The 17,668-nt window shown below is 40.0% G+C and overlaps 1 protein-coding gene across 50 annotated transcripts in view; it reads left to right on the top strand.

Moving 5' to 3' along the window:
- camk2b1 (calcium/calmodulin-dependent protein kinase (CaM kinase) II beta 1) overlaps positions 1-17,668 on the top strand; it is a 74,191-nt gene that overhangs the window by 30,405 nt on the left and 26,118 nt on the right. For 24 of the 50 annotated variants that reach the window (XM_044197657.1, XM_044197662.1, XM_044197660.1 and 21 more), the window contains exons 6-14: positions 482-554; positions 4,193-4,295; positions 5,209-5,292; positions 5,458-5,552; positions 6,988-7,110; positions 7,348-7,431; positions 8,945-8,987; positions 12,000-12,095; positions 17,463-17,500. In XM_044197657.1, the coding sequence (XP_044053592.1) occupies positions 482-554; positions 4,193-4,295; positions 5,209-5,292; positions 5,458-5,552; positions 6,988-7,110; positions 7,348-7,431; positions 8,945-8,987; positions 12,000-12,095; positions 17,463-17,500 (739 nt within the window). The remainder of the gene's footprint in view (positions 1-481; positions 555-4,192; positions 4,296-5,208; positions 5,293-5,457; positions 5,553-6,987; positions 7,111-7,347; positions 7,432-8,944; positions 8,988-11,999; positions 12,096-17,462; positions 17,501-17,668) is intronic. The other 26 variants (XM_044197669.1, XM_044197681.1, XM_044197676.1 and 23 more) reach the window with 5 other exon arrangements.

Genomic DNA, 17,668 nt, shown 5'->3' with positions numbered 1-17,668 from the left:
TAGCCATTTTAAATATGGGTCACCTTTTATGTGGGAAGCGCAACATGAGGAGCAAGCAAGCATACAGCCTATTTGGGTCCTTCAGCTTTGTATTGTGATGCACATTATACAAAATGTTGATAATCTATAAAGTGTAGGCTATATTACAATAGTCCTTACATTTGGGCCACAATGGTTAGCTAACCTGGACTATTTAGCTAACTAGTAGCTAACTATTTGGAAGCTATTTAAATGAACCCTGATTGGCTTTGTTTGCATAATCCTGGGTGCGTGCTTATCTGTGGGTCAGCCAATACCAATAAAAGGTGAGCGTGTGACGCCTGGCAACAGAAGAGCCCTTTCAACCCCTGTTGTACCCCTTAATCCTCTCCCACTCCTCCATCATACCTCCCCCCACCTTCCCTCCCCACACCCCTGGCCTGTGCACGGGATTGTAGCACTGCTCAAACTAACATGCGCCCCCCTTGGTGTTTGCATGCAGTCATTGCATCCAGCAGATCCTGGAGGCGGTGCTTCACTGCCATCAAATGGGTGTGGTGCACCGGGACCTGAAGGTGAGTGATGGGGATCACCTTGCTGACCCTTGAGATTGTGCTTATACATTTGTGTAATTGGGTTTGTGAATGTATTATTTGTGTAGTCTGTGAAAGTCTGATAAGTAAGTGAGAAACTGTCTGTAATGTTTGTGGACATAATGTCACTTGCAAAGCCTCAGGACTTTGAGATGGTTTTGAATCATCTCATTCCCCCTGATATATATACAATTTCTCTCTTTGTAACCCTATATAATACAATGTTGGCCTGTTGGTTGTACAGTTAGAAAGCCATTTAGAGTCAGGCCAAAGCTCCTTTCCCCACTCAGAGCTAGAACAGTCCCTATAGCTTTGTAGCGATCACCATGACACTGTCAACTACCACCTCTGACCTTTCTCTGGCTCCAGCCTCCAGCCTCCAGCTCTGTGCAGCCACCTTCTTTTCCTGTTGTGTAAACGCCACTTCCCCCAGTCTGTGGAGATTTTAAGCATGCAATGCTGGTCATGCGGGTTGACCAATGCTGCCGCACTGTAACCTTTGTGGAACAGGATCTTGTCATTGCACAGCCGGCCATCCAAGATGGCCAAGGAGGATACTTAATCTGACCTCTGGTTCATTTACTAGTCAGAGAAAGATGTTAACTATTGATTATAAGAAACCCTGTGTGGTATTGATGCCTTTACAGATCAGTTAATGACCCTCAGTGCTTCAAATGTGACAGCTCATTTTCTGTGAACTTCCTTTAGTTGACTTGTGATCTTGTGACATTTGTTTATATCAGATAAACTGATAGCACAGTCTTTTTTTAGGGTTGGAAACCGAGAGCCAGTTGAACTGGTTACAAGCTTCTTAGAACTGTTTGATTGCTTAATAGATGTATTTTGTAGACTTCTATGCATATGTCATATGATATGTCATTTGGTTTTTGCTCTTAAGGATTTTTGCTGAGCTTGAAATGCATTTTTAACTTTTGGCTTAATGCTGTGCTTGTGAAAATGTTTGCCCCAAATAAAGCAGCACCTAAAATATGATGAGCTGTGTGTGAATAAGCATCTAAATAAATAGAAATCAAACAGTTTCCAGTCCTCTTGCTGTCATGTCTTGTACCTGGTCGTGTAATTTGTATGTGCATGCTTGTATGTCGCATCTTGCTGTGCATGGTGCACTTTGTCAAGTAGACAGTGCTCTTCTATGCAAATGTCAGTCCCAGCATTCCAGCAAAAGCGTGTTGTGTTTATCAGAACTGTTGTGGCTATTTCTTTATTTAGCCGACACGCCTATCTGGTTTCACACCCAAGCATCAGAGAGCATTTCATGCAATAGGTCATAGTGTGATGACTGAGGACAGCCTGGGTGACAAGATCCCTCAAATTAGGAATTAGGTTATGGCAAATGAGATGACAAACAGATTTATATATGTGCTAAAAAAAAAGATAACACCAAATTGCCTTATATTGTTCATACTGTACAGTAAATAGTATACAGTTTTTTGTCTTATCAGAAATCAAAAGTTTAGTGAGTGCCTTTCAGATTATATGTGAATCTGAAAGGCAGTATTTTTTTTGTCTGACACAAGTAATGGATGAAATGAAAATTCCATTAATAGAGATAGTTGATATAAGAAAACACAATACTTTAATTGGGGCTTTACTATTTTATGCTACCAGCGCTTAGGCAATATATCACATGAAGGATACTGTAGAAAACTCCAAAAGAGTATTTTTTGTTTGTTTTTTGTTTTTTTTTTCAGGTGTCTGGTTGGCAATAGTATTAAAAGGAAACCTAGCCCTGACTTTAATCAGAGGGAAAGATGGGAATCATTCCATTTGAAACACCCACTCATGAACTGCTCTCGAATACAACTTTCTCTATCTTCCATATACCCTCCCTCTCGCTCCCTTTCAACCAAACTAGTTGCTAGTCGTCCAGTGTGCTCAGCTGTGTGCGCATGTTAAAGTGTATGTGTGTGCTAAAGAGACGGAGAGGGAAGGAGCATTTATGTAAAAAAAAGTGTTGCCGATTGCTGCTGTTATGTCTGAACATGTGGCCGGGATATTTTGCATTGCGTTTGTGCACCTTTTTGATGGAAGCTCATGCTTCATCTGAATTTCCACCCACATCCGTTTTCACGGATTATCTTACTGCTGCAGTGTTGGCAAGTTCTAAGTCCCTCATTTACAAAAGAGTAAAGCCTAACCAAGTGGTAGAGCTGGGAGAATGTGATGACACGAGGTAAGCACAGCGCCTTAGGATTACTGGTTCGCTCACTCAGTCTCGCTTTCTCGCTCATTTCCTTCTCTTTTACTTATGGGCTTAAAGGCTATAAAAGCACACTTTTAAGTATCTGCACTTTAAATACACAGTATTCCTGTGCCTCTAAACAAATTAGGTGAGGGGAGAGAGCAAAGGGAGGAAGGCAGAGAGTTGCAAAGACACACACTGCTGCAATGCAGTGACAGAAATGCAGCCTAAATATAATGTCCTCATTCTCTCCATGCTCTAAGTTTGCACTTGTGTTGCTGTTACAGTGGTGCATTTCAGGAAACAACTACACAAGCTCATTGGAAGAGAAGGAAGACTTGTATATGTGACATGAAAGAGACTTACTTTAGTCCCTTAAAGACAGGATAAAATGTCTTACGAGTAACAATACACAGTGTGCTTTGTTCAATTAATAGAGGCCCTTAATAATATGCAGTATAAGTGCAAGGCTATTAAAGATCAACATCTGTCAAACGTTTGCAAGGTGTTACTGTTGATTAAAGATCAACATCTGTCAAGCGAGCTTGGCAGAAATGGTAGGGTTTAACTTTAAGCGGGCAGGTGTTATTTGTTTCTGTTGTCAGACTGGAGTTCAGTTTAGTTATATTCAGTTTAGCGCAAAAGCAGGTAAAATATATTGTAGCATTTTTAAGTAGTTATACTAACTCATAGTTGGTGATTTTCCAACATCAAGAGTATTAATATTTCCCACCAGAGTGCTTTATTTGTCAGTCAAGATTTCCAGTTGCTTTTACAGAGACAATGATTAAGTGAGATTGAGAGAGCTGTAGAGAGACAAAGTGAGAAGGCGCAGGAGCCAGTGGGGATAGCATCCCATTATTAGAGCCCTCTTCTGACAGAGAATAATGAGGCTGGCTGCAATATCTGGGCCACAGAGATGGAGCCTATAGACCACAGCATACCACATGAGGCTAGGACAAAAAAGCACTGCAGACTGACTGGGTTGCCTGGACACATATTGCTATGCAATGAAAGTTAGTCCACATTTTTGCAGAATGTGCACTGAAATTTTTGCAGAATGTGCACTGAAATGTGGACTACCTTTCATTGCATAGCTTTATGTGTCCAGGCAACCCAGTCAGTCTGCAGTGCTTTTTTGTCCTCATGTGGTGTGCTGTGGTCTAACGTTTATTGTATAGCTTTATGTGTCCAGGCAAGTTATTCAAATGACATCTATGTCTGTGTGTATCTGTGTTGTGTGTGTGTTGAATACAGTGTTGATAAGAATGTACTGTATGAACCCCATTACAAACTTTGTGCATGCATAGCTATCTACCTCCAGCTCTTCCCCTGCTAGAACAATGTATGTTTTGTACCCCCATCTTTCATTTAAAAATATTTGGTAACCTCATTTCTCTCCTCTTCCCCACTTCAGCCAGAAAACCTGCTCCTAGCAAGCAAATGTAAGAATGCTGCAGTGAAGCTGGCCGACTTTGGCCTAGCCATTGAGGTGCAGGGGGATCAGCAGGCCTGGTTTGGTAAGTACAGCAGCTACAGGAGTTAATCGCATCTGTATTTTATATGTATTTATCTAAAGGAACAAAGTATGACCACGGTGATAGAATAAGGTTGAGTTACTGTCAGTGGAAAGGATTGCAAAGTCTGAACTCCATAGAACCTTAACAATTTGCTGTAAAAAGAGTGACTTTAGAAGGTTCAGCTGAGAGAAAGAGAGAATGACTTAAGCTACTAGAAAAGATTATATCTCCTTAAAGTTTCTAAATTCTTACTTGTGCTCAATTTCTCTTTGTGTGCACCCTCTTGTGGTTATGGAAGAGGCATTGTAATGATGTATACCCCAGATTATAAACAATTGCCCACTTCTTTATCATTGAAAGACTTTGTAGTATCCTTGTAGTGTTTTGCATTTGATAAATGGTGAACCAATATTGACCTGGTGCCAAGAATGGTCATGCATTTATGCTCGCCATCCCTTTCCCCTAGTGGCATCATCACTGTTGATGTTATTTTTTATCAGGGATGTCAAACTCTGATCATAAAGGCCCAGAGTACTGCAAGGTTTTGTTGGAACATGGAGATTACTTAGCAAAGAAAAAACAAAACAGTGAGTGGGGTGAACCTGTCAGTCTCAGATTAGTACTGTTGAGGCACACTTCCACATCTCACCTGGATCTCTACTACAAACATCTGATTGCTGTCTGGTGGAGTCTGTGGCTCTTCGCAACAAGAGATTTGCCAGTCCTTCACAATCAACTGACCTTAAAGCCTCAAATCTGTCTTTAAAGATCTCAGTGGACTGCGTGGATGAATAGGTCTTAGCGTACAGAAGATCTTGCTTTTTATACAAGCTGATCCAAGGATAGCAGATACACAATCTGTTGCCTTGAGCATGTCAATCAATCATGTGTGTGTTTTTTGTTTTTACTGCAGGATTTGCTGGCACACCGGGATACCTGTCCCCTGAGGTATTGAGGAAGGAGGCATATGGCAAGCCTGTGGACATCTGGGCCTGTGGTGAGTTGCACAGAGAGACACACATTCACACACTTAACACACATATGGCATTTTTCTAGAAAATTATACAAAGTAAACAGAAACACACTGAAGGACATTTTCTAACAAATTGTGCATTTTCTATGTGTATGTGTATGTCCATATGTGGTTTTGTGTTTGTCTCAGGGGTGATTCTCTACATCCTGCTGGTGGGTTACCCTCCTTTCTGGGATGAGGACCAGCACAAGCTGTACCAGCAGATCAAGGCTGGGGCTTACGATGTGAGTCCTCTCCTGCTCTTTCATGTCTCCCCCTCTCCCCTCTCCCCTCTCCCCCCACTGCCCGCGTTCCTTTTTGGCTGCGGTTACGTAACTCAGCCACCTCATTCATATTTCAGGGGGTGCAAGAGAGGGATCCTCACCTTAGATCACATTTAAGACCATGCCAAATAGAGAGAGAGAGGCTGACTGACTCTCTGGCAGGGACTCTGGGCTCATAGGACGCAGACCTCGACATTTATGCCTAAACACAACATGACCTGATGGTTTTAGAATTTCTTAACAAATTGCCTGGGGCCATGCTTGGACTGATATTGTTGAAAAACAATCCCACAGGGGGCCACAGTGGCTAAAATATTGAAGGCACACATTAGGCTACTGGCGATATCCTGGGTTCATATCTGGCCTGAGATTAAAAAAAAAACCCAAATAAATCAGCTTACTTTTCACACATAATGTTAAATTCAATATGCAAGATATTAAAAACTCAAAAAAGACTTTGAGCTCATCAAGTATAAGCAGTGCAGCGAACTTCTATCTGTTCTGTTCATGGGGTGGACAAATTTCACATTAAAAATGTACCACATCTCATAATGACATATTGCATGTTTTCAAAATACATGTATACTTAAAAATATGTATTCTTTAGATTTTTGGACTTGTAGTAGAGTTTCACAAAACAAATACATGCAAATGCAGTAAGAGATACAGTTGACATTCAAAAACAACAAGAAAGTCAAAGACATAACAAAACAAAACAACAATCATGATTAGAAGGCAAAACATAGCTGGATTTACTATCTGAATCTTATGACAACAGTTTACACATTAGGCAGCTGTAGGACATTATCCACTAAATAACAAGCGCAATAATATGCCTGTTACGTAGCCTAAATGCAGGAAGTAAAAATGTTAAAGAAGGGACTGTGTAAATATGTGACTGTGTGTGCCTATGTTTGTGTGTGAGAAACAGAGACTGAACCCTGATAACATATATCCATATATATAACAGCCCAGTTTGATCCTGAAAGGTAGTGGTATGCATTGTTGCCTTTGCTGCCTGAAATGATCCATGTTGGGTTTTCAATTAATAAACAGGTTAGCAGAATTGCACCATTGCTGTATAGCTAATCAGTGAAGTTTAATCATTTGAATTTTGAGGGCCAATAAAGATTTCAACTTGGTTTGAACATGCAAACAGGTGATATTGTTTGGCTGATATTCGGCATCTAAACAATGACCATGACAAGTATTGACTCTTACCTAACTATGGAATTCTGTCCTTTAGTTTAGTGTAAATTGTGATGACCATAACTGTGAATATCTCAAATATCTCATTATCAAAATAATTGTTGATTAATTCTGTCGATCAATTAATCAGCTAATCTTTCAGCGCTACACTGAATGTTAAGACATGTGGTTCTGCTTGTCCCTTTAGTTCCCTTCCCCAGAGTGGGACACAGTCACCCCAGAGGCCAAAAACCTGATCAACCAGATGCTGACCATCAACCCAGCTAAGAGGATCACTGCTCAGGAAGCCCTCAAGCACCCATGGGTCTGCGTAAGTGTCCCCTGCTTGAAATAGACAAGCAGACAGCAGTTATTTTTCACACATCTTGTTACGTTACTGCGCACCTAGAAAAGACAAACAAGTGGTTGAATGACAGCAAACACAAAAACCTTGATTAACTTATTTCTTCTTGTCGTTTTCTTCCTCCTCTTCCTAAACCTCACTCTGTTTGTCCTTCTCATCCTCTTCCTCTCCTCCTGCTCCTCCTTGTCTTCTTCCTTCTCCCAGCAACGGTCCACAGTGGCGTCTATGATGCACAGGCAGGAGACCGTGGAGTGCCTGAAGAAATTCAATGCCAGGAGGAAACTCAAGGTCTGTTTGCATGCTCACCCTCTCCACATCTTCCTCTTCTGCTCTAATAAGTTCTTGTACAGGATAAAATAATCACTTCCTCAACTTTATTCTATAATTTCTTTCCCATCATTTTAGGATTACCAAAGTATTGTGCGTGGTATTTGCACTCCTAACTGTAACGTTGTGATCTATAAATTCAAGATGGAAGTATAAAAAAAAATTGTTTTTTTGTTTGTTTTTTTAATGGAGATGACATATGTATTAGAGCTTTCTCTCATGACTGAGGTTTTATGAAAAGGCAGTAAGTATTTTGATCCAGAATTATCCTACATGCATAGTTTCCCTTCTACACTGATTTATTGCTGACACTGTGAGGATACAACAGCTTAGCCATTGGAGCATGTCACTGTTACCCTGCTGCTTTTGGCCAGACTTGGCATGGCTCAAATACCAGCACATGGGAAACTGGAAGCAGAAAGTAACGCAGGTGGCTGCAGGCAAATGTTGGACCATTCAACCAACATGCCATCAGCATGAACCAATTGTGTCTGGATTTTCATTCAATTACGCAGTAAATGACTAAAACAAAAAAAAGGGAAAAATGATAAACGCATATAGTAAGCAAACACCACAGAAAATTCACAGACAGGGAATCAGTTAATTACATTTATTTAGATAAAAAGTTACCTGCCATTGCCAATGTTATATGCACAAAACATTACATTATAAAAGAAAATCAACTAGAAGCCTTGTACATTCCTTATATGTATTACTAAACTTATTTTGACTTAGGAAATGTTATAAAGTCACTAACCGAAATATAGACAGAACATTGTGAGCCAAAGTGAGCGTGACAAAAGTAGTACTCACAAACAAAACACTTGACGTCTAACACTGTAAAGGTATCTGAGTGTTGTTTTTTTCTTTAAATGGGTACAAAAGGTTCTGACTGGAGCTGCTATAACAGTGAAATCTGACTGTAGGTCATCATCTCTACAGCTAAGAAATACAAGAAAAAGATATCTACCAATGGAAAAAAAAAATACACCCACATATATTTTCAAAGTAGCATTTCTGTTCTATAAGTGCACCATCTTTGCTATGGTTATGGTAGAGTGGCATCTCATTTTAGTTATTCAGATATTAAGTATATTATCAACCTCCGCAGCTCTTAAATACCATGGTCTATTTGCAGTTCAGTACCATTTTTATAACCCTATAAAAAGTTATCAGCTCCAGTTGTAAATGATGTCTCCAGAGAACAAAGTGTCAAGATTAGCTGCTTTACTCCAAGTTTTACCTGCTGTGAGTCAGGATTTTTCCAAGGAAAGACCGTCGTCGTTTTGAGTTTAGAACAGCACATTTAAAAGCTTTAATCGCCTGGATATTGGTTGAATCACTACTGTGTTACATCAGTCAGTGACAGAGGGTGGCAAAATGAATGTTCATTTGTATAACAATGTCAAAATTATTATGTTACTGGTTTAAATGATTAAAATTGAATAGCTCTTCTTTTTTGTTTTCCTCTCAGGGGGCCATTCTTACTACCATGCTGGTTTCTCGAAATTTCTCTGGTAAGTGTTGCCTGGACATAATTCTTGCGTCCCTCATTACTGTAAATCTACCATTCTTATCAGTGAACCAACATCAATCAATATGCAGTTTATGTTAACATGCTAAATGTAGGGATTTCATTGTCTGCATGCCAGTTGTATTGATATATGCAAATACTTAAGTACTGAGGGAGACTGAAATGTGTGTTGAATATAAGCAAGTCTGTAACAGTAGTTTTAGGAACATGCCACCATTTTGGAGGACTCTTTGACTCTTAAAAGTGATACTTCTCCCAAAACCTGTCTTATCCAATGGGGGTGAGTATTTGATACTCAGAAGTTACATTTTGTGAGGAGTATCACTTTAAAGCAGGATTTGAACACCGTAGCACCACATAAAAATGTGGAATTTCTTTCCCCTCCCCAGAAATATAGGCACAATAATGTCAGACTTTTCCTTTTGATGTTCTATTCTGCTAAAGTGGTGGCATGTGACTTGTAAACACTGGTAACAGTAAACATTCAGTGATAGATCTATTTGTCTATCTTGACCAAAGAGATATACAGTATATTTATGTGAAGTTTACAGAGCATGCTGTCAAAAGCAAAATCCCATTTTCATTTCATCTCAGTGCAACTTCTGTGTTTCCCTTTTCTTTATTCAAGTATTTCTTCTTCTTTAATCTAACTGAAGTACTAAGAATGCAAAGTATTGTCTTCTTGAGCAAATTACTTTACAAAACAGCTATAAAATAAATTAGTAATTAGTAATAATTTGACTTTTAGACAAAATTTTCACATTAAAAGCATATTCAGTTCAATGAGATGAGTTTAGATTTGTGACCCAAAAGCTTAACATTCACTCAACTAAACAGCAAAGAACAGTTGTCAGATTTGCATTTTAAGCTAACTTTAAGCTTACTTCCAACACAATTACCTTGTTTTTCCCCCCTCTCTCATTATCTGGTGTTTGAGCTGAGGAGAAAGTTCCACACTGACAGTAATTATACCACACTTATTATTATTATTATTATTATTATTATTATTATTATTATTATTATTATTATTATTATACTTACCATTGCTCTAAATGTCCTCACTGTGTTTTAAGTTCAGCACGTAAGACCATTTGAACCTGAAGTACAAGTGTTTTGATTTAGCCATGGTAGGATGCATATTTTGCACCATGCTGAACTGACACAGTAAAAACATAGGGAAACACTGAATTTGATCAGCAAGCTGTGGATGTGTTTGTGTCTGTGTACTTGTCTTTGTGTATATCTCTGTAATAGATGACACTTTCTTGAAGGATTTTAATCTAAGCCAGACGATATAAAATTTTGTACATCTGTACCTCCCACCTCTTTAGGCTGCCTCAGAAACACTTTCAAAAATTACTTTCTTCAGTCATGAATTGTAGCTCTTTTTTTCTAATTTATTATATAGACAGTGAGATCCAAAAACTCAGGTATTTCTCAATAAAAATGATTCATCAGTTTGACTTAGTGAGGCATTTTCAGGACTGCTAGCTCATTCTCGATGAAGGATTTTTACATTTAGTATTCAACAAGAAGTCAGAATTTGTATGGAAGAAGTTTTTATTGCAGCCAGGCTTGGGTGAAGGTAATTTGTAAGCTTCATATGAGTGACTGCCATTCAACTTTGAAAGTGATATATTTTCGGGGTGTAATCATGGTTGTCGGAAGAATTCAAAGTAGTTTCTTAATAATTGTTGAACATAAGCACTTTTAATTAAATCACAACCACTGAGTCTGTGTTCATGTACAGTACGTGTGCGTTTTGCATATATAGATGTGAGTAATGTTGGTGTGTGGATGAGTGTGTGTGTGTGTGTGTGTGTGTGTGTGTGTGTGTGTGTGTGTGTGTGTGTGTGTGTGCAAGCATGCTGCTTCAGTAAACATGACTCACAGCAGCCACTCTGACATTGTAAGCTTTGCAATGGGAAATGGTCTGAACATCCACTAAACAAGCACTTAGCTTTTTAACTCCCACACACACACACACACACACTGACCCAGGTGGCCTGGCTGTGTCACCGCTCTTAAACACCTTTTTCTCCCTCTCTTTCCTCTTGTTAGGAAGCGGTACTCGTTTATAAGTTTGAGGTCATCCGGTGAATCAGTCAGAGGATGAGAAATAATTACAAAGTAAAAAATAAGAGACAGACCCTCATTGAAAGATAGCCGTGGCACATTACATCAACGCATAAGCCACCATCAGTGCTTTACGCAATGGGTTACTATATTCTCATCATATATTATGAATCATGCATTATACAGATCAGTAACCCTGTGCTGACACAAAGGCGGTTCTCTTTCCCTCCACATGTTGATGTAATGTCTACAGTTTATATCCTCAGTGAAGCCGCCAATATGTTACTTTGATTACAATGTATTGAACTGCCTACAAGGCAAGATAGGAGTACGCCGCCTATTGTAAATTTAAAATTTTGCTGACAGTTATTAAGGTCAGTGAGCACTGCAAATCTAATATTTACTAACAATGACTAAATTCTGTATCATCATCACCATCATCATCGTAACAACTAATGCTATTTTCAGGGATTCATAGAGACAAAATGCAAGCATCAAAGATTCTCAGATGAAAGTTGAGATTTGTGTGTCTCTCTGACCCTGACATTTTTCTCTGGTGATGTTTCTGTCAGAGCAGCGGATCCATATGTGACAGAATTTGTGTCATAGCCAAATAATGTCAGTGGTCTGTGTATATGAATGAATCCCCCTTCTCTAAACTAATGAGCCCTTTTTGTCTCTGCCTTTTTGTGTCTCACCTTTTCTCTCTTTTTCCCCACACTGCCCACCTACCACCTGCTGTGTCTCTGACCCACCCCCTCCTCTCACGTTCTTTTCTTTTACCCTTTTTTCTAAATGTCACTACACCCGTTCTCCATCTTTACCCCCTGTTCCTCATTCTCCTCTCTCTCACCCTCCTTTCCTCCTTTCCTTGTAACCGTCTTTCTTCATGTGTGACTGGGTATCGGACTCTTAACAGTGGGCAGCAGGCAAACCACCGCTCCGGCCTCTGTCACTGCGGCCGCAGCAGCAGTGGCTGCAGCCGCCGGCACCACCGCAGGGCTGGTGGAACAAGGTAGCATGGTGGCTTACTCAGGGCACACCACCCCCCCCCCCCTTCTTTGTTCCTGTTTTTTACACTTCTTATTCTTCCTCTTCTTCTATTTCCCCTCTTTCATTTTTGTCTACCTCCCCCTTCCCTCCTTACTCAGCATGGTAGCTCAGAGCATGATGGCTGACCACGCTAACTACATCTTCCATCTACTCATCTTCTGCAACATTAGCTATGTTTCCATCTAACTATTTAGTAGGTTTTATGCAGCCTTTTGATACATTAAAAAAAATGCAACTAAAGTGTTTTTTCGTCCACTGGATTAAGGCAAGTTAGGATTTTTGAATGTTAAAAACATCAATAAGAAAAGCTGAGTGTCAGTTGTAAGGAAAGATGTTGTTGTTCAACTGTTGTTGGCCATATTTTATGTTTTTATCCAAGGAAGGCAATCGTTTAATACAACTTATGAGCAAAACACAATAGATGCAATGACAGTGAAAGTAGGTATGGCTTTTCAAGGAAGTCGTCATAGAAAGATATTTTATCAACAAGATAAAGCCATAATTTCAAACCTACTTCACAGTTTATGCAGTTTATGATAAATGTGCCTCTGTTGCTATGTTTTACAAAATTCCTATATTGAGGAAAACATCTTCCACTTATAGCAAATCAGAAAATCATTTTTGCAATAATGGTGTTTTAGTCAATATTTCAGTTTCCATTTGCCCATTCTATGTTGATGCCTCATAATTCATAACTTGGACTTGGATGGAAGCCCAGCTACTGCTGTCATTTGCCATGTCAGTATATCTGTCACCTACTGTCTAAAGTCTGATAGGGTGGTTCTATCATCGCCACTGACCCATATTATTCCTATTGTCTTCATCTCCAGATGCAGCCAAAGAGCATGGCCTCAACCCAACCAAACTGCTGTTCTGTCTCTCTGTTTCTCTTTTTTTCTACTTACTTTTTTCCTCCCACCTCACTTCTGTCACATCACCACTCCATTTACCCCATTCCCTTTCCTATATTCTGTCGAGTTCTACCTCACTGGTGACTGTTGTCTCTCAAGTCACCCTGTACTATTTTACAACTCCACCAGCATCACTCCCACTTTCCCCCTTTCCATCATAATTTCATATCTCACTTTTCCCTTCACTCCTCTTTCCCTCTCTCTTCTTTTCTCTGTCTGATGATGACACTGTAAAGTTTGCCCCTGTCACTTTAAGGATGGAACTGCCCAAGAGCTGTCGGTGAATGCTGCATGGGGCACTGGACTAGTGCATGTGCTGCAACACGGGGGGATTTTGGTGCATGGTGAACACTGTGGAAGATGCAAGGCTGGGCTGGTTTCCGTGAAGTAAAAAACCTTTGAAGCTGTTGCTTTACTAATTTCAAATGTAAATCTAGTATGAATTGTTTGGTGAGCCACCTCACCACCCCACCTGAGAAATATTTCTAGCTTGCTACATCCTTGGCTTTCGTTACCAATGCACTCAGCTTCTATGAGCTTGTTTGTTGGAAAAGGATGTTTGCAGTTTTACAGTATATGGTGGCAGTTTTAAACAAAACATTCCTTCTGAGACCAGTGGGTGATGTCACCGACATTTTTTTAGTCTGTTTTTTAGTATTTTCAACACCACAGATATTTAAACAGTGAAGTGCAAGAGCAGTAGATTAGGAGGACATTTTAATAAATGTGAACCCAACCCTAACGTGCTTGTTCTGGGTATGCAGAAATGAGGCGCAGGCATAAACAACAAAAAGCTACACATGACAGTCTCCCATTGAGCTAAGAAGACAGAAGTAGTGGCAGTGTCCTCGTTTCTGTGGACCACTGGGACTCCTCAGTCCTCTCTGTGTCCCTCAGCATCCACTAGGCTCTAATCAAATATTTATAGTGGGCTGTCTCCCCCTATCAGCCTCACTCTGCCTCACTGGCTTACTGGAGGCCTCGCTCTATCTTGCATGTTCATACACACAAATATAGTCACTATCTGCTAAACCTATCTTCATGCAGGTATAAAAGCAAATGTATCTTTTAATGTATCCTGGCATTCGACATGCTATGTGTAGAAAAAGATCCTGAGTGGGTCCCTCCAGTAGCTTATTGTATTTCCAGAAGGCACTTTTGTGGGATTACCACTGAACCTTCATGTGAATCCATGCCCATCCTTGCTTTGCTCTTGCAGTGGTGCATCTTGCGTGTTTTTAGTGGGTGATAGCGGTGCTTTTGTTTTAATCTCTTCCTCCTCTCTCTTCTTGCTTCATGTGTAATTTGTGGCAAGGTAAGGAGTGACCCTTGCTTCTCCACCTTGAATTAAGCTACCTTTATTTTTCAGGTTTCCACAGAGATTTCCTCTTCGTCACTGAAATTTAAGCCATTTTTAGCAACCTTCAGTTCGGGTTTTTTTTTTTTAGAAGATCCAGTTTGCCACTTTGGCAGGATAATGGTGTTTGGAAAGAGCACAGTGAAATACCCTTATCACTTTCATTCCTCTTCTCCATACTCTTCCTCTCTGCTCTCCTTTCATATCCTCTCCTCTTCTGCCAAGCCATCAAAGAATACGAGAGAATGAACTTGACGCTGTTCTGACCCTGTTTTATTCTCCTCAGTAACAACCAGCCTTTGGAAGGAGGAAGAACACCACAACAATAAATCATGTACATTCATGCCATTCTCACATCCCTCTGGATTATGTAGTGCTTCTTTATCACTTCCTATTGGTCCTTCCTTGACTGCTGAATATGCAAACGTCACTTCAAACATGAGATACTATATCACTGAGGCAGAAAAGTAAAAAAAAAGAAAGCTAGGACAAAAGGTGGCAGGGATGTGTTCTACACACCCTATCTCCCCTGTATCACTCTCTCAATCACTGCCTCGCTTTTCAAGTCAGCTTGGAAGGATGTGGTTTTTTACTTAAAAGGACTGGGCCAGTTCTCCACTAGACATTGAACTGCCCAATGGACATTCTCATGGAATTCAGGCTTCTGTTGAAAATTCAGTGTAGCTGTCTTGGGGCATGTTTGAAATCCAAAGTGAGAAAATCAGAGAGGAGCGATGTCTCATGTTCAGAAAGAGAGGAAAGAGGGAGAGAGAAAGAAAGAAAGAAAGAAAGAAAGAAAGAAAGAAAGAAAGAAAGAAAGAAAGAAAGAAAGAAAGAAAAAAAATCCCAGAACACCAGAAATAGTGTTTTATGTAACGTGGCTGACTGCTGATGTGATTGCATCTGATCAGACTTGAAATTGCACTCAGCCCCTTAAAAAGTCCCAGTAAGGATTACATCTAGGAGAGTAAGAGAGAGAGGAGGAGTCTGGGACTTGGACTGGAAGGTGATAGGAACCTTTGGAAACATTATTCAGTACTTGCCTGCAAATATAATGTTATCAGAAAAAAAAATGAAGCTATCAGTGTAGAAAAAGACTAGTGCTCTAGTGAGTATAAAGACTGTGGAAAAGTATACCTATAGAACCATCTTTCATTTTTCTCTTTTTTGACAAGCTGTAACTATTCCCCTCTACACCAATGAGAGATTGCTTCCCATATAGAGCATTAATCTAGACTTTCTGTGGTTCTGACAGGGCATTCATTTTGCCTAGGTGACACATTTCCCAAAAATCACATTTAAACAAAAAATCTATCTAATTATTGGAACAAAAATGCTTGAAAATCAAATCTGTCCCAAGTTAATCAGGACCTGTGGTCATTTTTGGCTTACAGACATGGATAAAATGAGCTTTCTTTTCTTTCACTGATAAGAGTTACTATCTATTAACCTTCCAGTGGCTCATATACAGTCACAGAGACACAGGCACAGATAAATTAAAATAGTTTGTAACTGTTGTTGGACATATATAATAACCAAATCCCTTCCTGTATACCAGTGGTCTGTTCCTGTATGTGTGTGTCCAGGGTTGGAGCTGAAACAGTACCAACAAGTCTAGTAGTGCATTTTTGAGCAGTGAAAATACACACATTTGCTCGTCCAATCTCATCAACATCTGGTGTCTTGTTAGTGTTAATCCTCTGTCTACATCCTCACAGACACACCCACAGCCTCCACCAACACAACATCACAGAGAGTCTGGCTCTTATTTTAGGACCCCTCTGGGAGAACGTGTATGTATCTAATGCAATCGGACCACCTTGCTATGCGTGCTTTAGCAGTGCATTCATGGTGAATGCCCTGCGGACTGTCTTCTGTTGTCTGCACGCAGTGTCCACTGTTGTAAGGGATTATGGGTATTACGCTCATCAAAGAACTGTGTCTACAGTATCATTCTTCCTCTCTTTTACCCCCCCCCCCACCCCACCCCACCCCCACCCCTCCTTCATTACCCTTCATTAGAGAGCAGGCTGAAGGCTAATCCTCCCTAAGGCCCCCCCAGAGTTCTTTAAGGCAGAGCTTATTGTTGGGTTTTGATGGCTGCTGTGCAAGGCAGCCATCTTTGTTTCGGCTTCCTGGCGGCCACGAGGGCACCTTGGCACAAGAATTGTTGTGAACCAGTGAATTTGAGTACATTTTTATTTCATTGACAATGTCTTTGTATTGTAGAAAGACAAAGCATTGGGTTCTGATCCTAAAGTAATTGGACTGTGTAGCTAGTCTCAAGACAGGGAAAATGAATGATAAGTGATTTGTATTGGGTTGAGAGGCAACACTGGAATAATTCCTTGTCCACCTGACCAACTAGCCTTTAGCATCACACACTTTGGGGCGTAGGTTGTACCTTGCTATATCTATAAAAACCCTTACATCACTCTAATGCACCTATCTAGTAAGTGGTAGTGATTTTCAATTACTTTACAGATCGTGTGATTGCATAATGAGCTTAATACATGCAAGCTTCTGTATTGATTGCAGTTATTTTTAGAAGGTATCTTGGCACCATTTACAAGCTGGGTCTTACTTTTGTAAGTTTTGTCACCAAGCACATTATTTGTGAGATTTTACAGACCAGCTTGTTTTTAGAGACCAGAAATGGCGTCTCAGACACAGCTTTACAACCATGTCTGTTCAAGCAACTGAATAAAAGTCTTGCGCATGCTTAAATAAATCCAATTTTCTATCAATGAAAGTACAATTGAAGTGAAGTACATGCTGCTTTTGAGGAAATAAGATCATGGTGGGTTGTAGCCATTTCTAATTTCTAGTGAATTCTGGAGGTGGCAGACCCATTGCTTTGCAAAAAGACAATTTTACTACAGAGGTCAATAATGAACATTATTTCTCAAACTCACCTGAATGTAATCTCTGACGGCTTCAATGAAGGTAAAGATGTAGCAGATATTGTGAATCACTGAAAAAGTCATTGTTGCTTTAATTTCTCTGTATCTGCTCATCTCTACCTCTGACTGGTTATTTTTCCCTGTGTTTGTCATTGCAGCAGCTAAGACCTTGCTCAACAAAAAGGCAGATGTCAAGGTAAGGGTCATTATATGTCTTCCTCCCACTTCTCTACCCTCTCTCCTCTTGACTCCCCCTTACTTAATTTTCCAGAGATTGAAACTCTGCCACTTCTTCCTCTTTGCTGTTTTTCTCTGCTCCACTGTTTCTTTCTTAATCTGGCTAATCTCACTTTTGCCAACTGTA

Source organism: Siniperca chuatsi, linkage group LG5, assembly GCF_020085105.1.
Source record: "Siniperca chuatsi isolate FFG_IHB_CAS linkage group LG5, ASM2008510v1, whole genome shotgun sequence".
Classification (NCBI taxonomy): domain Eukaryota; kingdom Metazoa; phylum Chordata; class Actinopteri; order Centrarchiformes; family Sinipercidae; genus Siniperca; species Siniperca chuatsi.
This window is presented reverse-complemented; position numbering and strand designations above follow the sequence as displayed.